Genomic DNA, 27,026 nt, shown 5'->3' on the forward strand with positions numbered 1-27,026 from the left:
TATTCAAGTCCTTTGTCCACTTTTTAACTAGATTTTTTGTTGTTGAATTGTAGGAGTTATTTATATATTCTGGATATTAACCAAATAACAGATACATGGTATGGAAATATTTTCTCCTGTTTTGTAGGTTGCCATTTTACTCCATTTACTGTTTGCTTTGTAGAAATTTTTGAGTTTATGTATCCCCAGTTTGTCTATTTTTGCTTTGGTTGCTTGTGCTTTTAGTGATCTATTCAAGAAATCATTGCCAAGTCCAATGTCATGAAGTTTTTCTCCATGTTTTCTTGTAGTAGTTTTATAATTCAATGTTTTAAGTTTAGGTCTGTAATCCAGCTTGAGCTCATCTTTGTATATGGTGTGAGATAAGGCTCCAACTTCATTCTTTTGCATGTTAGATTCCAGATTTCCCAATACAGTTTGTTGAAGAACCTCTTTTCCCTATTTCTGTGTTCTCTCTTCTGCTCACTTGGTCTGTATATCTGTCTTTATGCCAGCACCATAGTGTTTTGATTACTATAGCTTTGCAATATCTTTAGAAATCAGGGAATGTGAGGCCTCTAGCTTTGTTTTTTGTCCAGATTGTTACGGCTATTCAGGGTCCTTCAAGATTCTGTATTAATTTTAAGATTTTTTTTTCTATTTCTGTAGAAAATGCCATTGGGATTTTGATAGGGATTGCTTTGAATTTGCAGATTGCTTTGGGTAGTATTGCCATCTTAACAGTACTAAATCTTCCAATTCATAAACTTGGATGTCTTTCCATTTATTTGTATTGTCTTTAATTTCTTTCAGCATTGTTGTATAATTTTCTTTTTTTTTTTTTTTTTTGAGACAGAGTCTCACTCTGTCACCAGGCTGGAGTAGAGTGGTGCAATCTTGGCTCACTGCACCTCTGCCTCCCAAATTCAAGTGACAACTCCTGCCTCAGCCTCCCGAGTGGCTGGGATTACAGGCACGCGCCACCAAGCCCAGCTAATTTATTTTGTATTTTTAGTAGAGACAGGATTTCACCATGTTGGCCAGGATGGTCTCAATCTCTTGACCTCATGATCAGCCCACCTTGGCCTCCCAAACTGCTGGGGTTACAGGCGTGAGCCACCACGTCCGGCCTATGTTGTTTAATTTTCAATGTACATGTCTTTCATTTGCTTGGTGAAAATATTCCCTAAGTATTTTTTACTCTTTGATTTCATTTTAAATGGGTTTAAAAAATTAATTTCCTTTTTGGATTCTTCATTTTTAGTATTTAGAAATGCAACTCTTTTCTTAATGTTGGTTTTTATATCCTGTAACTTTACTGAATTCCTTTATTCTAACGGTTTTTTTTCTTTTTGGTAGGCTAGAGTTTTCAACATAAAAGATCATGTCATTTGCTAACAGAAGTAATTTTACTTCTTACTTTTCTCATTTAATACCTTTCATTTCTTTTTCTTGCCCAATTGCTAACTCTGGCAGGACGTCTAATAGTATGTTGAATAGAAGTGGTGAATGTGTGCATTCTTGTTCCATTTGTGATCTTAGAGGGAAAACTTTCAGTTTTTCATCATTGAATAACATTAGCTGTGGTCTTTCTATATATGGCCTTCATTATGTTGAAGTAATTTCCATATCTTTCTAGCGAATTGAGTGTTTTTGTTTTTGTTTTTTTGAGACAGAATCTTGCTCTTGTCACCCAGGCTGGAGTGCAATGACGCTATCTCAGCTCACTGCCAGCTCCGCCTCCCGGGTTCTCAAGTGATTGTCCTGCCTCAGCCTCCCGAGTAGCTGGAATTACAGGCGCCCACCACCACGCCCGATTAGTTTTTGTATTTTTAGTAGAGACAGGGTTTCACTGTGTTGGCCAGGCTGGTCTCACACTCCTGACCTCAGGTGATCCACCCACCTTGCCCTTCTAAAGTGCTGGGATTACAGGCATGAGCCACCCTGTCTGGCCTTTTTTTAAATCCTAAAAGGGTGTTGATTTTTGTCAAATGCTTCTTCTGAGTCAGTTGAGATTATTGGTTTTTGTCCTAAGAATGCAGTGTATTAAAGTGATGTTTTTGTATGTTGAACCATCCTTGGATTTTATGAATAAATTCCAGTTGAGAATTTATGAAAAATATAATCTTTTTAATGCATTGTTGAATTCTGTTTCTTGGTATTTTGTTGATTTTTTTTGCATCAGTATTTATTAGGGATTCTTTTTTCTTGTAAATTTGTCTGATTTCGATATCTAAGTAATGCTTACCTCAGAAAATGATTTTGAAAGTGCTCTGTCCTCTAGTTTTTTCAAAGAGTTTGAGAAGGGTTGTTAGTTTTTAAATGTTTGGTAGAGTTTTCAGTGAAGCCCTGGCGTTGTTGGACAGTTACTGATTCAATCTCTAATAGTTATAGGTCCATTCAGAAGTTGTATGTATTTGTGGCTCAATCTTGGTGGGTTTGATGTGTCTATCCGTTCTCAAAGGTTATCAAATTTGTTGGGTCATAGTTGTTCATACTAGTCTTTTAAGGTCCTATTTATTTCTGTGGCAGCAGTTGTTGTATCGCCTTTCTAATTTCCAGTTGTTGCTGTTTGTGTCTATTCTCTTCATTTCTTAATCTAAGAATTTGCCAATTTTGTTGATCTTTTCAATGAAACAGCTACTCCTAATTTTGTTGATTTTTTTTCTATTGCAAAAATTTTCTATTTTTCTCTATTTTATTTTAGCTGTAATTTATTTTTTTTTTATTTTTTGGTAAGTTTGAGTCTCATTTGTTCTTCATTTCCTAGTTCCATAAGATGTAAAGTTAATTTGTTGATTTAAGGTTTTTCTTCCTTTCTAACTGTGAAATATGACACTGTAAAACAGATTTTCATTTTACAGATGAATTATGTAAATATTTAGTTCTACAATTTTACTTTTTTTTTTATCATATATCACGCATTCTGGATATTGAGACTATAAAAATGAAAAAAACAGTTCTTTTCTTTTTTTTTTTTTTTTTTTTTTTTTTTTGAGACAGAGTCTCGCTCTTTTGCCCAGGCCACAGTGCAGTGGCGCTGTCTCGGCTCACTGCAAGCTCCGCCTCCTGGGTTCATGCCATTCTTCTGCATCAGCCTCCCAAGTAGCTGGGACTATAGGCGCCCACCACGGCGCCCAGCTAATTTTTTTTTGTATTTTTAGTAGGGACGTAGTTTCACCATGTTAGCCAGGATGGTCTCGATCTCCTGACCTCATGATCTGCCTGCCTCGGCCTCCCAAAGTGCTGGGATTACAGGCGTGGCGTGAGCCACCGCACCCGGCCATAAAACAGTAATTGAAGGTTAACCTATATTTCAAACAATTGAAAATACTGATTTGTTCATATTTATTTTTTCATGAAAATCGTCTTGTTCTATATTTAATAGGTTTTTGTTCGGTTCATGGTACTAATGAGTTCACAATTGTAGGTTTAGTCTTGAAATAATCTAAATTCACTTCATCCCATTGTAACAGACCCTACATCATACTGAATATAGTTGTGTCACAGATGTCTCTTACAGTCTATTTCTACAAGGCCTAGAACTATTTAGGATACCGTTGCTCACTCTTACAAATTTTAACATTAAAAATAACTTTGAGATGGAATGGAGTTTTGCAACATCTCAGAACAAAGAGACTCCACTTACGAGAAATTACTAAGCAGTGGTTCCTAGCCTTATAGACTAATTATATAAGCCTTCAGTTGTTTCTACTTTATATCTGTTTTTTAGATTCCTCACATGTTCATTCTGCTTTACCTTCTGTATAATATAAAGGTCACTCTACTTACAGTCACATTTTCCTTTTAATCTTTCCGTTTTTATTTTTTATTCTTTGCTTTGTTCACCATTAGTTTTTATATTGCATCTCACAGTTCATATTTCTTTTTTGTCATTTCTGATTCTAATTGTAATTCTAATCTTACTTGTTTGATGTTCACTGTCACATCTTCACTTTCTGGCAGCTGTTTCTATGGCTTCATCTTCTTAGTGCTTGTATTCATTGCTTATATTCCAGTTGTCTTGTAAATTCATTTTTTTAGTGAACTAAGCCAGACACGGAAAGACAAATATCACATGTTCTCACTGATATGTGGGAACTAAAAAAATATTGAACACAAATTTTACAGCTGACACACATATGCCTGCCACCTAGATTCTGCCATTAATACTTACATTGCTTTATCGTATAACCATCCTTGTATCCATCAATCCATCTTAATTGTTATGCCTTTCAAAGTTAATTGCTAACATTAGTACACATCCCTCTAGGTGAAACCATTTTTAAACTGATTGCTGTCAAGTTGTCTAGAGTAAACTCTGATCTTCCAAGTATGACTTATTCCATAGGACTTCTGTTTGTAGCACTGTCCCATTAATTCAATCATAGAAATAAATAATTGGAAAGTATTGTCTGTTTTAAATGGATAAGTATTTTCATGTGTCTGACTTTAGAGGACTTTTACTAGAAGGTCTCACTTGACCTTCATTGCTGACTAAATAAGAAAAGTTTGTTTTATTTTAAAAATCAACACATTATAACATACTTTGTTTTTTGAGTAATAAGAAAAGTCAATGGAATGTGAAGAAATTATAGCAAGTAAGCTGTTGTTCCTCTTCTAGGAATTTTGATCATGAACAGCTGATAAGGTATTACTAAGGTATCTCATCAGGGAAATTCCTTTCTTTCCTTCTTTTTCTTTTGCATCCTCTCCCTTTCCTCACTTTCTTTTCCCCTTTTCCCTTTTCCCCTCTCCTCTTCTTTTCTTTAATAGTACTTGGGGAAAGGTATACCTTTTATTTTACGTATTTGCTCAGGGTAAAGAGAGAGTTTAGAGGCCAAATGATTAGATGGCAGGGTCACTGGAGGGCAGAGATAAATAATAGATCCTAAATTAAGGGTTGGCAACCATTTTCTGTAAAGGGCAGGTGGTATTTGTTTTAGGTTTTGCAGGCCTAAAGTACTCAACTCTGCCATTGTAGTATGAAAAACAGCCATAAACTATATAGTATATTGTATTAGTCCTTTTTCACGCTGCTGATAAAGACATACCTGCGACTGGGAAAAAAAAAGAAGTTTAATTGGACTTACACTTCCACATGGCTGGGAAGGCTTCAGAATCATGGCGAAAGGTGAAAGGCACTTCTTGCATGGCAGTGACAAGAGAAAATGAGAAGGATGCAAAAGCGGAAACCCCTGATAAAACCATCAGATCTCGTGAGACTTACTACCACAAGAACAGCATGTGGGAAACTGCCCCCATGATTCAGATTATCTCCCAGGGGGTCACTCCTACAACACATGAGAATTATGGGAGTACAATTCAAGATGAGATTTGGGTGGGGACACAGAGCCAAAGCATTATCATATATAGTATATTTATAAATCAATGAACTTGGGTATGTTCCAGTACACTTGATGGATACTGAAACTTGAATTTCTTATAATTTTCACATCACAAACTATTATTCTTTTTCAAACTTTTTCCAGCCATTTAAAAATGTAAAATATTCTAAGCTTGAGAGACATAAACAGGTGGTGGACTCGATTTGACTTACGAGCTATGATTTGGTGACCCATATGGTACAAGGATTTCCCTTGCGCAGGAACTATACCAAAAAGTCGTTATTAGTGTATACTTTTCCAACGTAGAGGCCCTGTTACGTGCTCTAAATTTTGTATGCCTTTTACATACCCTAAATTAGATAGTGATACAGATGAGGTCAGATAAATTAAGGTGTCATTGGAGTGAGGAAAAAAGAAGAATGCTTAATATAGTTGATTCCACCATTAACTTGGAGGTTCTGGCATGGCTTCCTTTAGTCCTGTCTCATCAGTGTAGCTGCTATTTGTTAAACTTGGCACAGAAAGGCAGATCAAATATAGAGGGCTACTTTCAGATCCTCCTCTTAATAGTTATTAAAAGCTCAAGTTTAATAGCTGAGTTCAAATCTCTTATTAGATGTATGACTTATGTAATTTCTCTGAGCATCAGCAGAATGAAGGTTTATAGTGCTAACTCATACACTTGTGAGGGTGATAATAACGATTACAACAATAATAGTAGTAGCTAACACTTTCATAGTGCTTAGTATGTGCCAGGCAATGTTCTAAGCACTTTATATATATTAACACATTTAATTTTCTCACAACTGGTAATGTGAAGAAGAATAATACTCTCACCATGATAATGCTCATAGATACTACCATTTAAATTACGAGGAAACTTACGTCCAGAAAGATCAAGTAATTCATTCAGGGTCACATAGTTAATTAAGAGGTAGAGCCATTATGTGAACTTGGGCATCTGGCCTCAGAATGCGAGCTCTTAACTGTTAAGGTTTATTCCCCTCTAAAGTGGGAATGTCTATAAAATGCATAGCACATAGGTCCTCAACTAATTAGAGAGAAATTAACTTTGCAGAATATAGTGGTTCCATTTCCTCAAGAAACTTGGTCTGCCTTTGTGGTACCAGATAGATGCATAAATGTGAGGTTCACGTTATGATTCTTCAGATTTTTTTCCCAGTTGCACATTAGTTATGATATTTTTTTTCCATAGAATTCTTCAGTATTACTCATGTTAAAAAAATAATTATTTTGAAATGAATCACCTTCTGCAAAACAATATAGTCAAAATGACTTAGACTCTGAAGCTGAAAGACTCCTGGACTCCTATTCTTGTCTTGGTTCTGTACTTTCTTTGAGATCTTGGTTTCGTGATTTGACTCCAGTTCTATTTCTCTCTTTGGCTGTGGACTGAAGATAATCCTCAATGTCATGGTATTCAAATGAGATAACCCATGTCAAAGTGCCCCGCAGTGTGTGTAATATGTTATCAGGCATCCAGCAAATACTAGTTTCTTGCCCACCTCCCTATTACATAAAATAACTTTAAAATTAGAACTGAAGGGACTCATAAAGCTGGGAAAACTGAGGCCCAGACAATTGTTTCCCTAGGATCCTACAGCTGCTTAGGGATAGAAGGATGACACTTAATGCAGATCTTCTGATTTTTCAGTCTCGTTCTGTTTGTGCTGATCACTCTCCTCCTATGTAGTATATAAAGAAGTACTATGTATCTGACAAGTTTTGGGGAGGTTATTTTAGTATAAAAGCTCACATTAAAAATATCTATTTTGGTATTTTGACTTTTGTAATTTTTTTAAAAATCAGAGACAATTTAGTAAATCCCGGGGCCATTCAAATCATGTATATGAAGTTTTAAAACTGCTATTGTTTTCCCCTTATAGTTATTAATTTTTAATATGCAAGTAGCATCCTTACTATGGAAAGAATAAATAAGAAATCAAAAGATGGAAGAAGTTTTAAAACTCATTTAATCACATCATCCAGAGAAAATGCTATTAATGCTTTGAAATAACAATGGGTTCATCCTACACCTGCTACTTTTTAACTGACTTTTGTCAGTTAGTGATATATCAGGAAGACTAGGCAGTTCTTTGTCGAATTCAAATCTTGATAGTTTTTATTTTATTGTGTGACCTATTATCAGTTCATTTAAGTAATCTTTTATTAGACATGTTTTTTTCAGATATAGAAACAATGCATTTTTGTAAAATTGTCAAATTATTTTCCACAAGTAGGATCTCATTCACACGGTATTCGTGTTTTTAAGACTTTCGATACATGTTCACTGTTTTCCTCCAGAAAGGAAATACCTACTTACATTTTCACCAGGGAAGTCACTGTAGTTTGGGAGAACATGACATTATCTCCCTTTCTTTACTGAAGGGTAGCAATATATGTTTTAAATTTTCTAGATTCTGCATTTCCATTTTATTTTTACATGTTTTCACTTTCATATTTTGCATAGTGCTAAATCTGTGATAACAGTTTTTAATTTTCAGGTGGGGTTTATAGCTTCATAGATAGCAAAATGTCTTTAAGTCATGTTTATGCAATTTTTACATGTGCTTTGTGGGTTTTCTTTTTTCTCTGTTTGCATGCAGTGAGTGGTAAATTTGCATGGAACATTTGAAAAATAAGCACCAGAATGAATTGAATGTGTGTGAATTATCACTTTTTGTCACCTACCTGGACAGAGAGTGAAAGTTCTTCTGTTGAGACAAAACTGGATCTCGTGTGTTTCTTCACTTACTTGCTGCCTTGTTAATTGTTGAGTTTCTCATGATTAGCAAGATGTAAACTCTGCCATTGGTCATCTAGTCCTACATGTTAGATAATTCTGTGAATGTTTTGAAAATTAGCTGAACTATTTTTCTTATAATTTTGATTCTTTGTAGTTGTTATTTCCATGCTTGTGAATTTGGGACCGAAAGGAATGGCTATGACTTATGTTTCTTTGGATCCAGTAGTTTATTCTACTGAAATTATGGTAATTTTATCAGTTAGTAGAAGCATAGACTCTTTAGTGTTGAATATAGAGATAATGTCATCTAACTTCTTACATGGTCACATAATTCCTCCCTCAGTTTTGGTAGCTCTCCTGAAACAGCCATAATAGGACATTGATCTGTGTACTTTAAGTTGACAGAGTAAAAGGAATATAAGATTTCACGTGATGGAACTTAAAATATTCCATCTTGTGACGTGGAACTAATGAGGAGGTTTAGTGACAAGTTTTAGATTTAAGATTGTACACTTTGGAGCCTCTTTTTCTTTTTCTTTTTGGTTTTTGTTTGTTTGTTTGTTTGTTTTTGAGACAAAGTCTAGCTCTGTTGCCCAGGCTGGAGTGCAGTGGTGCAATTTCAGCTTATGGCAGCCTTGACTCTCAGGCTCAAGTGATCCTCAGCCTCCCAAGTAGCTGGGACTACAGGTGCATGCCACCACACTTGGCTAATTTTTTTAAAAAAAGTTTGTAGAGAGTAGCCTCACTATGTTGCCCAGGCTGGTGTTGACCTCCTGGGCTCAAGTAGTCGGCCTGCCTCAGCCTCCCACAGTTATGGGATTGATTACAGTCATGATCTGCCTCACTCAGGCTGCAGCCACTTTCTTTCAGTGTAACACTATCTTTGGATATTCCACTTACAAATTTATTTTTAAGTCTCCCATGTTGTTGATAATTGGGAAAAATAGTTTTTATTCCAGATAGATATTCTGTGTTAACTGTAAGTCAAATGTTTACAAGCTGTTAAAAATGAAATACTGATTATGTAAAAGAAAACCGGATTGATGCTTTAAATAGACTCATTTTCCTAATGCTAACTTTTAAAATGATAGAATCCTACAACTCTTAGCTGTAAACCTTGTGATTTTTCAGCTGTTGTACTAAACAACTTAAGCACATATACCATCAGACAAGCCCCCCTCCCCCCTTTTAAACCAAAGGAATGTATACTCTGTTAATGCAGTCAGTAAGCATTGACATTCTTTATCATAATATCCTAGAAAATATTTATTAACTATTTCACTAGTCAGGAGTTGTGGTAAATAGTGCATCTCCATTTTCTACTTCTCATCTTCATACACAGGTTAATCACTTCAGTGCTTGACTAACTTTTGCCTTGATGATATGTTGAGCTTTGTACTTGAGAGCTGTACTAATCACTGTGCTTATTGTTTGAATGTTTGGTACAGGAAGCGAGCAGCTGCAAAGCATCTAATAGAACGCTACTACCACCAGTTAACTGAGGGCTGTGGAAATGAAGCCTGCACGAATGAGTTTTGTGCTTCCTGTCCAACTTTTCTTCGTATGGATAATAATGCAGCAGCTATTAAAGCCCTCGAGCTTTATAAGATTAATGCAAAACTCTGTGATCCTCATCCCTCCAAGAAAGGAGCAAGCTCAGCTTACCTTGAGAACTCGAAAGGTGCCCCCAACAACTCCTGCTCTGAGATAAAAATGAACAAGAAAGGCGCTAGAATTGATTTTAAAGGTAAGATGTTTTATTTTCAATTGAGAATTGTTGCCTGAAAACCATGTGGGAGATTTAAATGTATGAGTTTTTATTTGTTTTTTCTTCTGTGACATAAAGACATTTTGATATCGTAGAACCAATTTTTTATTGTGGTAACGGACAGGAATAATAACTACATTTTACAGGTCTAATCATTGCTAATTAGAAGCAGATCATATGCCAAAAGTTCATTTGTTAATAGATTGATTTGAACTTTTTAAAATTCTTAGGAAAAATGTATTAAGTGGTAGTTAATCTCCAAAACTAGGCCACAACATCTATTTAAGTTATAGAATAACTGGACTAAGTATCTGGCATGAGTTCTGGAACCTCAGGATGATGTGATGAAAGAAGCAGAAAGAGGAAACAGTGGGTTTTTTCCATTTTTGAAGGCAAGACAAAATTTTGTGATAGTTATGTGAGAATTCTACGTTTCCTTCAGATATATGCTTCTCATTCTCCTTCCGGACATTTGGTACAGTCATGCTGCCAAGGATCGTGACCTACCAATGACAGTCTTCACTCAGGTCTTTTGTTTTCTAAATGGTCCTATGTCCAAAATTCAGAATTCGATTACCTTGTCGCTAATACTAAAACTCCAAGTTATTTTCCTCAGTGAAGGTAATTAGTAACAAAGTAATCAAATTTTTGAATGACTACCAGGGCTTAGCGCCCCTCCACCCTCACCCCTACACACACCCAGAGGCAATTGTATTTTAAGAGAGAAAGCTTTTTTTCATGACATACAAGTCAGAGAATTTTAGAGGCATTTGCCTCTAAAACTTTCACTAACATCATTTGAATCAAGTTTGAAAGAATTAGTGAAGTGGCATTGTGTTATAACCTCTACTCTGTTTCCACAATAAAATTATTTTCGTCACTTTACACAACTTAGTTGCTTCAGAGTGTATAATTCTGTTTCATGAATTAGTTCACACACTATGGGAAAATAGGTAAATGTTGTCTATATATATAGTGTGTCAGTATAATGTGGAAGCTGCATTGACTTTATTGTACACAGTTCTCCAGTAAGTGTGCACCAGAGAGTACCAGTAACTGAATGTAGAGTGCTGGCACAGTGGAATGCAGCCAGCTGCGGGGGATGTGGTACATGAGGAATGTGCTCATCTGCTCTTTTGGCCACGTGCTCCATCTTAGAGGTGCTTATTGTGTGGCTTTATCCAGTCTTTATGCCCCCTCCTCTTTTTGCTCAAGTCTGCATTATAGCAGTTGTGACCTTTCCTTATCCCTGTTTTCTAATATGCTACTGTTAACTGTTCCCTGTTCGTTACTGGTTTTTTTGTTTTTGTTTTTGCATTGTTCTATAGTTACTATTGTATATTGGAAATTAGAGATGCTTTCTGTACACTAGTACTCTTATTTTGATTATTAATTATGTTTGTTAACACTAATTACAAAGTTGCATAAGTATTAAGTAGTCTGCACCAAACTGTTTTTGCGTAGGAGGTTTTTAAGTGCAAAATTTAAAAGATTGAGTATTTTCAGGGACACATTTATCACAAGAAATCTTATAAAAATGTCTTTCTCAGTAGAACACCTCTATCAATAAACCAAACTTTATGAATGTTCATATCTAATTACAGTGTTTTTTGACTAATTTTTATCTATATACCTGAAAAATTCAGTTTAACATATTAAACACTACAGGCCAGGCACTGTAATCCCAGTGGCTCATGCCTGTAATCCCAGCACTTTGGGAGGCTGAGGCGGGCGAATCACGACGTCAAGAGATTGAGACCAACCTGGCCAACGTGGTGAAACCCCCTCTCTACTAAAAATACAAAAAAATTAGCCAGTTGTGGTGGCGTGCATCTGTAGTCCCAGCTACTTGGGAGGCTGAGGTAGGAGAATCGTTTGAACCCGGGAGGCAGAGGTTGCAGTGAGCCGAGATGGTGCCACTGCATTCCAGCCTGGCAACAGAGCGAGACTCCATGTCAAAAAACAACAACAAAAAACACTCCTTGGAAAAAGTATAGGTACATTCTATATAGGATTAGTAGACTGTCAGAATCACTTGAAGATGTTCCGAAAGCATGACATATCAACAAAGGACATGTGAGTCTAGAATGGTGATCCCTAGGACAGGCCATATTACTGCATGCAAAGCAAGTCTTTGTTAACCTTATGACTTTCTCAGGAAGCAAAGTGTTTTATGTCCTAATAGGATAGTAGTATTTTCTGTTACGTTACATTTTAGGAAATTAGGAGTTTTGCATTGTCTTGTAAGAAGGTATTTTAAAAATTTTCAATGAAAATAATGAGAAATAGGTTTCCAGTGGTTTTATGCTTTTGGGGAAGAGGTTACTGATGTTTAGCAAAAGATGCTTATATATTCTTAATAGAACAAACCTGAGAATTAGTTCTTAAAGAGTTAAGGCCCATAAAAGAAACTGCAAGTGTTGGTACTCTTGTAGCTGGGCCACAGATCAGATCCTTAGTATGATAAAATTTGGTATTTTTGTGCTTCAATTTTTGGAGACCATTCAATGATCACTTACATTTTATATTGTCTTTCATTGTGAAACATATATTATAGCAGAGGTGGGAGTCATTAAAAATTCTACATGTTGTACACTACATGTATAAGGGTATATTTGGCACAATGGAGGTAGGATTGTCTGTGTGCCTCTAAAATTAACCTCTCAAGTAGTTAATCTGATGATGACAAGTATGTCACTTTATTGATAAAAGGGAGAATTAAGACTATTCTCAGTATTATGTTGGTCAGTACACAAAATATATCATTTGTTTTTACCTGTGAAATGAAATATCTTTCATCCTGTTAGCCAGAAGGGGGAAAGCCTTGGCCTGAAAATAACACTTATCTCAAAAAGTTGGGAAATGTGGTCCAACTCTGTGCCCAGGAAAAGAGGAAATAGATTTTGATGACTACATAGTCTCTGCACTGCTTGCCAGCTCATAAGTTGACTTCTTCGCACTGTTTGTTTTCATTGCTCAAAAACTATTTTCTGTCACTCTATGAGATTTAGTCTAACCTGATTCCTGGCTGTGGAAAGCAGTTCCTACTTAAGAGCCGATGAGAAATGGTATATTCTTCTCAATCACTCACAGAATGACTACCCTGGAACAAACTAGGAAGACCCAAAATGAACCAGTTTGATTTTAATACATACATAGATGCTGAAGGAGCCTTTTTTTAAGACCTTGCCTTCTTAGTCTTTGGAGAACAGAGTACTGAAACAAGAAAACTCACAGATTAGTAGTATTTCTGTGTGTTCTACAGTGAGGTTTTAAGAGCTGTATTATGATTAATCAGTACATGACATATTGGTTCATATTTATAATTAAAGCTATACATTAATAGATATCTTGATTATAAAGAAAGTTTAAACTCATGATCTTATTAAGAGTTATGCATTGTTGAAAGAATGTAAAAGCATGGGTGAGGTCATTGGTATAGGTAGTTCATTGAAAAAAATAGGTAAGCATTAAATTTTGTTGGCTGAATCTAAGTATTAGATACTTTAAGAGTTGTGTATCATAAATGATATTGAGCCTAGAATGTTTGGCTGTTTTACTTTTAGAACTTTTTGCAACAGAGTAAACATACATATTATGAAAATAAATGTTCTCTTTTTTCCTCTGATTTTCTAGATGTGACTTACTTAACAGAAGAGAAGGTATATGAAATTCTTGAATTATGTAGAGAAAGAGAGGATTATTCCCCTTTAATCCGTGTTATTGGAAGAGTTTTTTCTAGTGCTGAGGCATTGGTACAGAGCTTCCGGAAAGTTAAACAACACACCAAGGAAGAACTGAAATCTCTTCAAGCAAAAGATGAAGACAAAGATGAAGATGAAAAGGAAAAAGCTGCATGTTCTGCTGCTGCTATGGAAGAAGACTCAGAAGCATCTTCCTCAAGGATAGGTGATAGCTCACAGGGAGACAACAATTTGCAAAAATTAGGCCCTGATGATGTGTCTGTGGATATTGATGCCATTAGAAGGGTCTACACCAGATTGCTCTCTAATGAAAAAATTGAAACTGCCTTTCTCAATGCACTTGTATATTTGTCACCTAACGTGGAATGTGACTTGACGTATCACAATGTATACTCTCGAGATCCTAATTATCTGAATTTGTTCATTATCGTAATGGAGAATAGAAATCTCCACAGTCCTGAATATCTGGAAATGGCTTTGCCATTATTTTGCAAAGCGATGAGCAAGCTACCCCTTGCAGCCCAAGGAAAACTGATCAGACTGTGGTCTAAATACAATGCAGACCAGATTCGGAGAATGATGGAGACATTTCAGCAACTTATTACTTACAAAGTCATAAGCAATGAATTTAACAGTCGAAATCTAGTGAATGATGATGATGCCATTGTTGCTGCTTCGAAGTGCTTGAAAATGGTTTACTATGCAAATGTAGTGGGAGGGGAAGTGGACACAAATCACAATGAAGAAGATGATGAAGAGCCCATCCCTGAGTCCAGCGAGCTGACACTTCAGGAGCTTTTGGGAGAAGAAAGAAGAAACAAGAAAGGTCCTCGAGTGGACCCCCTGGAAACTGAACTTGGTGTTAAAACCCTGGATTGTCGAAAACCACTTATCCCTTTTGAAGAGTTTATTAATGAACCACTGAATGAGGTTCTAGAAATGGATAAAGATTATACTTTTTTCAAAGTAGAAACAGAGAACAAATTCTCTTTTATGACATGTCCCTTTATATTGAATGCTGTCACAAAGAATTTGGGATTATATTATGACAATAGAATTCGCATGTACAGTGAACGAAGAATCACTGTTCTCTACAGCTTAGTTCAAGGACAGCAGTTGAATCCATATTTGAGACTCAAAGTTAGACGTGACCATATCATAGATGATGCACTTGTCCGGGTAAGTTGGGCTGCTAGATTAAAAACCTAATAATGGGGATATCATGATACAGTTCAGTGAATTCATTTTAAAAGTGACTGAAAAAAATGATACCATATAGCATAGGAACACATGGACATTTCTGATCTTATATAAGTATTATACTTTTGTTGTTCCTGTGCAAGTTTATAGATGTGTTCTACAAAGTATCGGTTGTATTATATAATGGTCATGCTGTCTTTGAAAAAGAATGGGTTTTCTAAATCTTGAAAACTAAATCCAAAGTTTCATTCAGAAGAGAATAGAGTGTTGGACAAAGACCAGAACAAGAGAAATGTGGAGATACCCAATAATACGTGTGGATGTGCAGTCTTGAACTGGGAGTAATGGTACAGTAAAACCATACCATAAAATTATAGGTAGTGTCCAAAAAATTCCATCGTGTAAAATTCAGAGTTGCATTATTGTGGACTTGATGAAGTGACCATGGCAGATCAGTGCCTGTTGCCAGTAAGAGTTGAGTCCTGCTGGGCCACTTAGAATATCCCTGTGTGGACGGCACTGCCTGGCTGTGGTAGTTTCTTCCCACTTAAAAATTCATAGAGACAACTCTGGGTCTTGGAACTTCTGGAAAACAGCAGCTATTCCAAAAATTTGGGGATTAGTGGTGCCTGTAACATCAAGTCCAGGGAGATTGAGCAGGGAAATACTGGAAACTCAGGTACTCATCCTAACTTCCTGGTTTTCCAGATGGGGTTGCCATTTGTTCCTTTTCTTTCCTCCACAAGATAATTTTAGTGTATCTGTTTAAGAATATAAGAGTGGCCAGAAGACAGAAAGCAGTTGTCAGTCACATTTTACCAAAATTTACATTTGTCTCAGGTGCATTATCGCAGAGTTTTATTGTATTTCTAGTATTAGCTATCCCTGTCATTGCTGCTACTTTTTTATCATCTTCAAGTAAAATTTAATGTCAACCAAAATTAAGGTAGTTAATAATACTATAGTATACTAGTAAAGTTGTCTGACACAGACAACTAGGAAATGTGATTTTTACTTTAAAATGTATTTTAGTTTTAGAATGTCTAAATTTTAGTTTTAGAATTGTCTAAATTCGAGAATTCATAACGCTGTAGCCCGGTGGAAAAAGTTATTTGACATCTCAGAAATTAAAAATTGCAGAGATTTTGTGTGGTTTTTTTTTTGTTGTTACTGGTTTTTTTTTTTTTTTTTTAATGTCAGATATGTTTATAGTGTTGGAGAAAGATTCTGCATTATTTAAGCAACTCAGGTGGTTTTCTAGCAGAGACAAAAGGGGGCTTTAACTGCCTGAAGTCATTATTATTGCTTGCTTTCTGGTACCCTTTTTATTTCCCTTACATAGTTTTGAGACACATGAATAATTAATACACTTAATGACTGATCATAAGGCAGCCAGCACCTTACTTTACATAGTTTAGCAGAATGATAGGGTATTTTATAAGAATGTGAGTGATGTTTTATGAAAGGTATGTTGAGGTCTGTCTATGACTATCCATTGTTGGAGCAGAACTGCAAATGCCGAAGCTACATACTTTATGTTTGGCTTCTTGAGGTGAGATCCCTTCAGCTGTCTTCATCAAAAGTTATGTCTAGCCTTTAAAAGGCAATGAAATTACACTGTAAGAATCATTCCAGGGTTCAAAAAATTGTCTACCTTCCTTATCTGTCTTTTGCTCAGAAGTCTACTCAGTCTTATTTTCCTCAGTCCCCCATTTTTTTCTCTAGTAAAGCAAGACTAACAACAAAAGTTTAAGTACTTGGTGTATACTTTATTCTATATTTTAAATTCTATTCTAGAATTTTAAGGAAACAACTGCTTTTAAAGCCTTAGGTGTTAGTGTAAAATTAACTGTGAGCTCTTTAATTATGGTAACTTGTTTTTAGCAAGTTCTGCTTAATTATATCAAAATTAGATAATATAGTGTGGCCTACCATAAATCAGGATTCACTAGATAGTATATGTACTTGAATATTGCCAGCCCACAAAAGCAGTTCACTTCAGAAATCATGTGTGTTAGGCAGTTTAATAAACTGTGAAAATAGAAAGAGATGATGCTTACAGAGAAGCTTCCTTAGGGGCTCTGAATGCTCACACTAAGCAGATTTTACTCTTAACTTTCTTTCTCCCTTACTTTTTCTTCCTTTTCTTTTTTTAAAAAAATAACAGAATGTGAAAAGACTAGAAAAACCAGCATCGAAATAGGTCTTATAAGTAAAATTGATAACCTGCGTAATTTTTTGAAGTAAGTATTCACAGCAGGTGATGATTATGATAAAGCCACATATTTTAGTAACACATAGTAGAAGTTCTATAATAGAAAGTGGTTTAAGATTATTCTCTCATATGAAAGCTCAAAAGTGATGAATTTTTCAAGATCTTATTTCCCAAGGATCTCTGCTTTTTAAGCCTCATTCTTATATATCACAGTGAACAAACTAGTGGCCACTTTTTTATGACTTGCTAATTTTGGAATTGTATAGCAGGGTTGGGTGGAAAAGAAGAAATGAGAAACTTTGTGGTAAGCTTAATATTGATAAATAAAATTATGGGATCCTAGGCTTTAAGAGCTAAAAGAAACCTTAGAGTTTATCTACTCCTTAGTTTAGAAATCAAGCCCAGAAAATAGTGACTTCATATATGAGACTCTTGTATGTTTTCTGTTGAGGAGTGGTAACTTGAATTAATAATTGTGGATTTTTTTTTAAAAGAAAAATATATTCATTGCTTTTATATATTGTGAAATTCAAACCAGACTAGCAGCTTTTTTCCTGAGGTTTTTAGAGAAATTGTCTTTGATGACAAGAGAAGAATTCATGTTGATAGTATTTTCACTAATCTCTGATTGTAGGAAACACTATCATTTTATTACTGCTAAGACAGAAAAATACCAGCAATTCATTGTAAGATGCTATCATTTGTATGGTGTAATCTGATTTCAGAGATAATGTGAAAAAAGAAAAGTGAATTTTAGAATCAATAGAATATAAGTTGTCTCTTCACAAATACCTTAGAACTGCTTAAGAACACCCCCACCCTACCCGTTTAACTTACTGCCGTAGTTCCCCTAGGACTTATTTTCAGTATATTTTCGTTATTGTTCCTTAGAAAACAGTACAGTGATAAACATGAGCTTAGACTTCACCTTTCATTTGAATGAAGACATTCCTAATGTGATGAGGTTTTTACATATTTACCCATTTGTGTGTTCTTTTACAAGTAGATAATTTCTCATTTTTCTTAGACGAAGCACTTCCAATGATAGTATGTATTAAGATTTTTTAAATTACTTCTTAAAGGAGAAGATAGAGGTTATAAGTTTATGGAAGAATATAGTATTGCCATCATGAGGTCCCTCAAACTGCCTTCACATCTGAATGGGAAAATTGTTTAAAATAAATAAACAAATAAATAAATAAAATCCAGGGCCCTAACCTCTAGAGGTTTAGATTAGAAGCTGTATTGTAGAGCCTACGAATCTGAACTTCTGGTAATACTCCACAAATATTTTGATAATGCCATAAATAAACAAATAAATAAATAAAATCCAGGGCCCTAACCTCTAGAGGTTTAGATTAGAAGCTGTATTGTAGAGCCTACGAATCTGAACTTCTGGTAATACTCCACAAATATTTTGATAAAGCCAGACTCCAATATTTGGGAAGATGGCCTTTGGTTCAGCTCGGGTGGGGGTGTGTGTGCATGTGTGTTTATGTGTGTATGTGTGCATATATAGAGAGAGGAAGGCCATTTTGATATACAAGTATGTTTATGTGTTTTGGAAACTCAGATTTTTAAGAGGATCATGGGGACAGCAAGCTTGGAATAGAGGATGATGATGATGTGAAACTTGGTTCCAATTAGTCAGGGAGTTCTAGAATTTCACATAAATATCTAAAAACCAAAAGGAATGGCTGAGATGTGGAATTGAATAGGGAAGTTCAAAAATAGGAATTAGCACAGATAAAGGTGATTGGCACAGATAAAAAGCCCCACTACCAGGAGGTTCTGCAAAATCCCCTCTAAAAGTCACTGGCCCTTTTTATCTGGTTTCTAATAGCCCAGTCTAACCCAGCTTCCAGCATTTTCAGCTCCCAGCTTCCAGCATTGGTGAACACTCTTACTAGTGAAACATGAACTTAATTCTTTTATTTATTCATTGACTCACAGAGCTTTAAAAATGAGATTATTCTGTGCTGCACTAGGTATGTTTAATTTTGTCTTACACATACACTATATTGTGGTTAACATGTAATTTCCATTGTTCTTTCTTGTGATTTATTCTAATTGAAATCAAAAATGAAACCAAGAAATATGCTTGGTTTATGCCCTCAAAGTAATTTCTCAGAAACTGAATGAGAGAATGAAGCCTATATATACATAGATCCTCAGCATTATATAATAATTTAAGACAATGAAACATCAAACTTAGTATTGCATGTGAGGAAAATGAAATCTAAAAGAGATTCCAGCCTACATAAATTAATGGCAGAATTGGAAATAGAAGTCAGGATTCCAGGTCTCATGGACGTACGTGATTACGTGATTTGGTGTTACCCAAACATTTAAACTACATTTGAGATATAACAGACTTTTCTTCATGTGTTTATCGTGAACATGAAAAAATTAATTTGGATAACCTGGAAATCTCAAGCAATAGTTTAAGCCTCAAGTTGACTGAAGTAGTTGAAGCTAGCCTTTCTTTCTTTTTCCTCTTTTTTTTTTTTTAGACGGAGTCTTGCTCTGTCACCCAGGCTGGAGTGCAGTGGTGCAATCTTGGCTCACTGCAAGCCCCGCCTCCCAGGTTCATGCCATTCTCCTGCCTCAGCCTCCCAAGTAGCTGGGACTACAGGCGCCTGCCACCATGCCCAGCTAATTTTTTTGTATTTTTAGTAGAGATGGGGTTTCACCGTGTTAGCCAGGATGGTCTCAATCTCCTGACCTCGTGATCCGCCCGCCTCGGCCTCCCAGAGTGCCGGGATTACAGGCATGAGCCACCACGCCCGGCCTTGAAGCTAGCCTTTCTTAGAAATCCCAGGCATTCTTAAGTATTAGAGGTCTCTTTTATCTGATTATTGCTTCTACTTAAATATTCATGGTATTAAGGAATTTTTTAAAAAAATTATGAGTTGATTTGATGTAATAGCTCAGAAAACTAAGATTTTAAGTGATAAGGTTTTCCTTTTGATTCCTGTAAGTCTAGTAATATCATATTTTGATATTAAGATGTTATCCTGCTAGGTATTCTGCAAATGCTTTGATATCAGGTCAGATTTTTTTTTTAAAAATGAACTCCCTAGGATTTCATCATCATGGCCAATTAAAAAGTTCAGAAATTAAAAATCATTTTATCCAGCAATTGATGAAATCAAGAGTCTTAAAGAAGAGGAAGTTACGCAGTGAAGAGGTAGATATGATTATATCCAGGATATTTTTGTTTATTTTTCCCCAGTAATCTCTGTCTGTTGCTAGTCTCCATGTTAAATAAATACAACATACACTGTACTTTTAAATATACCTAAAAATTGGCCTGGTGCGGTGGCTCACGCCTGTAATCCCAGCACTTTGGGAGGCCAAGGTGGGCAGATCACAAGGTCAGGAGACCGAAACCATCCTGGCTAACACAGTGAAACCCCATCTCTACTAAAAAATACAAAAAAAAAATAGCCAGGCGCGGTGGCAGGCGCCTGTAGTCCCAGCTACTCGGGAAGCTGAGGCAGGAGAATGGCATGAACCTGGGAGGCGGGGCTTGCAGTGAGCCAAGATTGCACCACTGCACTCCAGCCTGGGCGACAGAGCGAGACTCCGTCTCAAAAAAAAAAAAAAAAAAAAAAACAAACCTAAAAATCCACGTCTGTATTGTAAATAAATTCAGGCATGCATGCATGCACGTTCTCCTTTTCAGAATGTTTAGACATAGTCCTCCAAATTTCAAATATCCTAATGCATTTAAAACAACTTCTGACTTAAAAAATACAGTGTTATGGTGAGGTTTGGGTTTAAACAACAACATACAATTTTAAATAATATAGCTATTATGTAAAGAATACACCTTTACAGTTTATTTGTTAAATCTTTTTTAAATTGACTGAACAATTGATGGAGGTTATTTTTAAGAAAAAGAATTATCAGTACAGCTGTTTATGTAATAATGGCCTTTATCAAAATGGTTATTGCTAAATTTTATGTGTTAATAATTTAAAATAAAATAGTTTTAAAGGCTATTTATGTATTCTGTTTTTACTATTTTATTTATTTTAATTTTTGAGACAGGGTCTTAACTCTGTCACCCAGGCCTGGAGTACAGTGGCACGATCTCTACTGACTGCAGCCTTGACCTCCCACCTCAGCCTCCCAAGTAGCTGGGATGACAGGCGCATGCCACCACCCCCCACTATTTTTTATTTATTTATTTATTTATTTATTTATTTTTTAGTTTTTTGTAGAAACAAGGTTTCATCATGTTGCCCAGGCTGATCTCAAACTGCTGGGCTCAGGCAATCTGCCTGCATTGGCCTCCCAAAGTGGTGGGATTACAGGTGTGAGCCACGGCGCCCAGCTTTTATTCTTCAGTGGTACAGTATTTTATGAAATCACTTATGTGTACCAGAATGGTAATCTAAAATAGGTAATAACAAAATTTTTGCCTACAGAATTCAGTTACCGACTACTTTTCAAATTATTCTTTTTACATATTTACATTTGAACACATTCTGACTCTGAAAAATGTATTTGTTGTAAAAAATGGAAAAATATGGAAAAGAATAAGGAAAATAAAAATCACTCATAATCCTAAAAAAAAAATTTTTGGTCGTCATTGAAGAGAGTGAGTAAAGCATAGTAGTTAAGAGCTTGTTTCCTGGATTAGTATCTGTTCCACAACTTACTGTGACTTACTGTGACTTGAAGTTATTTCACCTTTCAGTATCTTGGGGTCCTTATCTGTAAAGTGGAGTTAATGTTTCCTTCCTCATAAGGGTGTTGTGAAGATTAAATTAGTTACTATGTGTGAAATGCTGCAAAAGTGCTATATATTATTGTTGCTGTATTCATGGAATATTTTTGTTCTATAATGCTATGGTGGGTTTTCAGAAAATATTTTAGAACCAATAAAATAACAGCAACAACAGCTAGTACTTTTAAGCACTAACTTTATGCAGGGAATTAATCTAAGCAGTTCATACATTAATTTATTACTATATTATTATGGTTATTTTACAGATGAAATAAGAGAGGTAAAGTTGTATGTTTGCATTTACAATAGAACATATTGCATTGCATTACATTCTTTTGGCACCAAGGTGGGGAGCATAGAATAGAGATCAGTGGAAGTGGACAGACATGTAATATCTTATGGAGAATAAAGATAAATTTGCTTCAGTTATCATTTGACATGTCTTAGGTAGAGCTAAGACTAGATAGAACACAGGGCCTCTCAATCCTGTAGAAATTCACCACCACATCCTTTAAAAGGTTTTACATTGATAAGGAGTCAGCTGTCATCTATGAATGTTAGTGGGGAAAAGCTGTAGAATGCACAGTCTAAATACCAGATAACCTTTTTTTCCCCCACTTTGGAATACACTATATTTGATAAAAGCAAGTATACCTTTGGATGTAAAGGTAAATATAAACACTGACTTACATCTTTAACACCTAGCCAGTTGGGAACTGGCATAAGGAAACTCAGAATGGATTACATGGCAATATGGAATGTTGGCCTGGTCCCACATTTGAGCTAAGATGTTAATTCTAATTTTAGTCTCCTCAGAATTCTGTATACTCCGTAGCTTGAAACAGGTTTCCAACTGAAACTATTTTTTTTCCCAAGGTTATTTTCACATCTACATTTGTTTGACTCTAGATCTTGGAACTAGTCTATATCAAGTTCCTTTGGGGACACAAAATTGCAAATCTTTTGTTCAGAGAGCAAAACTATTTTAAAAGGTAACACTCTTTCTCATATATTCTTAATAAGCCTTCACAACTTACAGTATGTTGAGGAAACTGAGGCTTAATTGAATCGTGTGCTAAAGTTTAAAGGTTAAAAGTTATGGTAAGTGAGAGTTGGGACTAGTAAGGTGAATTCTGACTGACTCTTGGTCTTTCCATAACAAAACATTGTCTAAAAGTAAACTGTGTGGCCTAAAAATGATTTTGTAAATATTAGAGTTTGGTGTTGAACAACAACAGACATTATTTAAAGCTAAAGACTAAATTCACAGAATAGGACCCTAAAGTTGAAGATACCCAGAAGATAATTTCAGCTAGTTTTGTCAAACTCTTTGACTGCAATCCCTAGTATTTTACATAGCATCCCAGTACATGCTTATCCATCTGTACATCTAATTGAAACAAAAGTTTCACAAAACAGTAGGTTCCATTACTATGTGGAATGCATTCTGATTTTCCCATTGCTGATTGCAAACCACTAAATGGATTAGACTACCCACTAATGAGTTGCAGGTGACAAGTTTGAAAAAACAATGCTCTCGGGCAACCTGACCTGATGCGTTAATTTATGAGATTTTATTTTTTATAGACAGACTAGATTGTCCAAATGAGTATTATTACTTTAACTACTGTAGTGCTGTGTTACAGTTGTTTCAATGATTATTGCATTTTTCAAAACCATTTTTAAAATTCTGTTTGAAATAGTTGGAATAACCTGAAAACATTTAATATCCTGTTTTGGTAAATTTTCATCTCCAAGATTAAATTTTTTTAACCAGCCAACAGATGTTTGAAGGCAAGTTAGGAGATATGATGGATACTGGATACAGTATCCATCCATGTACTAGATACAGTATCCATCCATGTACTAGATACAGTCATACTGTTAGCAAATTTTAGATACATAAAGTAAAACAAACAAAATGCAGTATAAACAGTTAATATTGGAATCTAGTGTTGATTTTATGATTAATCTCAATGAGGTTACTGTATATTCATAATTCTATAGGTACACAAGAATATTTGGTAAAAGATTTATAGTTGAGAAAATGCTAGACACTAAAGTTTGTTAACTTACAATTTTAAGAGTAAGGGCTGGGTGCGGTGGCTCACGCCTGTAATCCCAGCACTTTGAGAGGCTGAGGTGGGCGGATCATGAGGTCAGGAGTTCAAGACCATCCTGGCAAACGTGGTGAAACCCCATCTCTACTAAAAATAAAAAATTTAGCCAGGCGTAGTGGTGCCTGCCTGTAATCCCAGCTACTCAGGAGGCTGAGGCAGGAGAATTGCTTGAACCCAGGAGGCGGAGGTTGCAGTGAGCTGAGATCGCGCCACTGCACTCCAGCCTAGGCGACAGAGTGAGACTTCATCTCAAAAAAAAAAAAAAAAAAAAGAGTAAGGACATGAGTAAGGTTATGTCTCACCTGTTTTTAAGGAAATGTGGATATAAGATGGGTTCTAGTCCATTAAAAGGTGGTAATTTATACTAAGTCTTACTGTGAGAGACCATAAACTGCTTTAGTATTCAGTGTATTTTTCTTAATTGAAATATTTTACTTATGACTTAGTAGATATTAAGACTTAACCCTTGAGTTTCTATTCTAATGAAGGACTACTAATGAACAATTTTGAGGTCAGACCTCTACTCCATTGTTTTTGCTGAAATGATTTAGCTGCTTTTCCATGTCCTAACTGTGTAGTCCAGACTTAACACACAAGTAATAAAATCTTAATTAATTGTATGTTAATTTCATAACAAATCAGTAAAGTTAGCTTTTTACTATGCTAGTGTCTGTTTTGTGTCTGTCTTTTTGATTATCTTTAAGACTGAATCTTTGTCTTCACTGACTTTTTATCAGTTTGCTTTCTGTTTCCATTTACATACAAAAAGTCAAAAATTTGTATTTGTTTCCTAATCCTACTCCTTGTTTTTATTTTGTTTTTTTCCTGATACTAGCAATCATCTTCTTTTCATGTTTATCTTTTCAATCACTAGCTAGAGATGATCGCTATGGAAAATCCTGCAGACTTGAAGAAGCAGTTGTATGTGGAATTTGAAGGAGAACAAGGAGTTGATGAGGGAGGTGTTTCCAAAGAATTTTTTCAGCTGGTTGTGGAGGAAATCTTCAATCCAGATATTGGTAAATACATTAGTAATGTGATTATGGTGTCGTATCATCTTTTGAGTTAGTTATTTGTTTATCTTACTTTGTAAATATTTTCAGCTGTGAAGAGCAGCAAAAGAAGGATTTGGTATGGATTACCCAGAATCACACATCATGACTGAATTTGTAGGTTTTAGGAACTGATTTGTATCACTAATTTATTCAAATTCTTTTATTTCTTAGAAGGAATATTCTAATGAAGGAAATTATCTCTTTGGTAAACTGAATTGAAAGCACTTTAGAATGGTATATTGGAACAGTTGGAGGGATTTCTTTGCTTTTTGTTGTCTAAAACCATCATCAAACTCACGGTTTTCCTGACCTGTGAACTTCAAAGAACAATGGTTTGAAGAGTATTGAGAGACTGTCTCACAAGTATGTCATGCTCAAAGTTCAGAAACACTAGCTGATATCACATTAATTAGGTTTATTTGCTATAAGATTTCTTGGGGCTTAATATGGGTAGTGTTTCCCCCAAACTTTTTGAACTCCAGAACTCTTTTTCTGCCCTAACAGAAGAGTTGTTATTGAACACAGTTTGGGAAAGGCTGATGGGATTTGGCAATTTGAAAGTGAAGGATCAGAATTTTAGTTTTTTCCCTTTTGTGATAAAGTAGAACAGGGAAAAGATGCAGTCTTTTGGGTAGTCTACTTAACTGCATAATTCTGAACTGGTTCAGTTTCTACTGTAAATATAACCACTTAGTAACTGAGCTTGCTTACGTTTAAAATTGAGTACATGACAATTACAGGAAAAGGTTTCCACTGAAGGTACCATCAGAATTGTGAGGAGTGTGCATAGAATAATGTATGTCATTTCCCTTCAGCTTTGAGATTTGAGCTGTTATAGCCTGTTGATTCTAATTGAGTTGACCTTTCTGTTACTGTTCTTAGTCACACACACACACACACACACACACACACACACACACACACGCATCCCTTATCTATAATCTGGCTAGGGTTTTATTAATAACTAAAAAGCTATGCCATTTGTATGTAGTTTGTTCTAAGTAAATCAGAGATACATAAGACGACGCCCTTTTTGAGATAGAAAATTATAAACTTCATAAAGTTCTTAAATTTGGTAAACCTTAGCTCTAGCTTTTGATATATCTAGAAATGTTAAACCTTAGCTATAAAGCATACTTGCATTATATGCAGAAATACTTGTAAGAAAAAACATAGATTAAGCAGTTCCAGTAAGATAACTGAAGTGATGGCAGTAGAAGTATCAAAAAGGAATATTTTACCAGGAGGTTATGGTGCTTTTCTCCCTGGAACATGAGAAAATGTGCCTAAAATGGAACTTCAGAGTTATATTCTGATTAACTTATAGCTTATTGCTCTTGGTTCCAAGGAAGGGCATTTGTGACATTTTATTAAATTTATTAATTTTTTAGACACACCATTGTCAGCTTGAACAAATTTATTAATTGTAATTATTTGTCAGCTGTTCTTGATCCTGTTAATACCATACTTATAACTAAAAGCATTTCCATGGATGTTGTAACTTGGCCTGTAAAAAAAATGTTTAGATAGAAACCATGAAACTCAAATATGAATTGTTTAATTTTCAAACCATTTTGCATTCAGAAAATGTCCTAAGCTTAATTCATACTCCTAGTGATCAAGGAAACATGTTAAAGCTCCTTGTTTTTAAACTTAAAGTGACAATGACATTTTCAAAGATTTTAAAATTCTTATAAACAGGTTAAAATACTTATATACTGTATAATTTGATTTCTAATTTCTAAGCTCTACTTTTCTATTGGAAATTACAGATTTTTTTCAGACTTAATTCTTAAGATGTTTTCATTGTTTCACAGTAGCAACTAAACGTAGTAAAATGATTTAAATTCAATTAAAATTTTTTTCCTTAGTCATTTAAAAGGGAAGAAATCAATTTTTAGTAGTACTCATTCCAAAGATTCCAGTTTTCCTTTTTTTTAATCTTTTATTTTTTGGTGGAGGGAGGCAGGATCTGGCTCTGAGGCCCAGGCTGGAGTGTAGTGGTTCTGTCTCGGCTCACTGCAACCTCCACCTCCCAGGCTGAAGACTCAAACCATCCCCATGCATCAACCTCTCAAGTAGCTGAGACTATAGGCACATGCTACCACACCCAGCTTATTTTTTGTGTTTTT

At 35.3% G+C, this 27,026-nt stretch overlaps 2 protein-coding genes across 51 annotated transcripts in view; one reads left to right on the forward strand and one right to left on the reverse strand.

The window, feature by feature from the left end:
- UBE3A (ubiquitin protein ligase E3A) overlaps positions 1-27,026 on the forward strand; it is a 101,568-nt gene that overhangs the window by 53,617 nt on the left and 20,925 nt on the right. For all 50 annotated transcript variants that reach the window (XM_063794454.1, XM_016927785.4, XM_016927786.4 and 47 more), the window contains 3 exons: positions 9,543-9,841; positions 13,499-14,745; positions 24,714-24,858. In XM_063794454.1, coding sequence (XP_063650524.1) covers positions 9,543-9,841; positions 13,499-14,745; positions 24,714-24,858 — 1,691 coding nt within the window. The remainder of the gene's footprint in view (positions 1-9,542; positions 9,842-13,498; positions 14,746-24,713; positions 24,859-27,026) is intronic.
- Positions 1-27,026, reverse strand: part of LOC129137185 (uncharacterized) — a 188,035-nt gene that overhangs the window by 36,068 nt on the left and 124,941 nt on the right. The window lies entirely within an intron of this gene.

This window comes from Pan troglodytes, chromosome 16 (genome assembly GCF_028858775.2).
Source record: "Pan troglodytes isolate AG18354 chromosome 16, NHGRI_mPanTro3-v2.0_pri, whole genome shotgun sequence".
Classification (NCBI taxonomy): Eukaryota; Metazoa; Chordata; class Mammalia; order Primates; family Hominidae; genus Pan; species Pan troglodytes.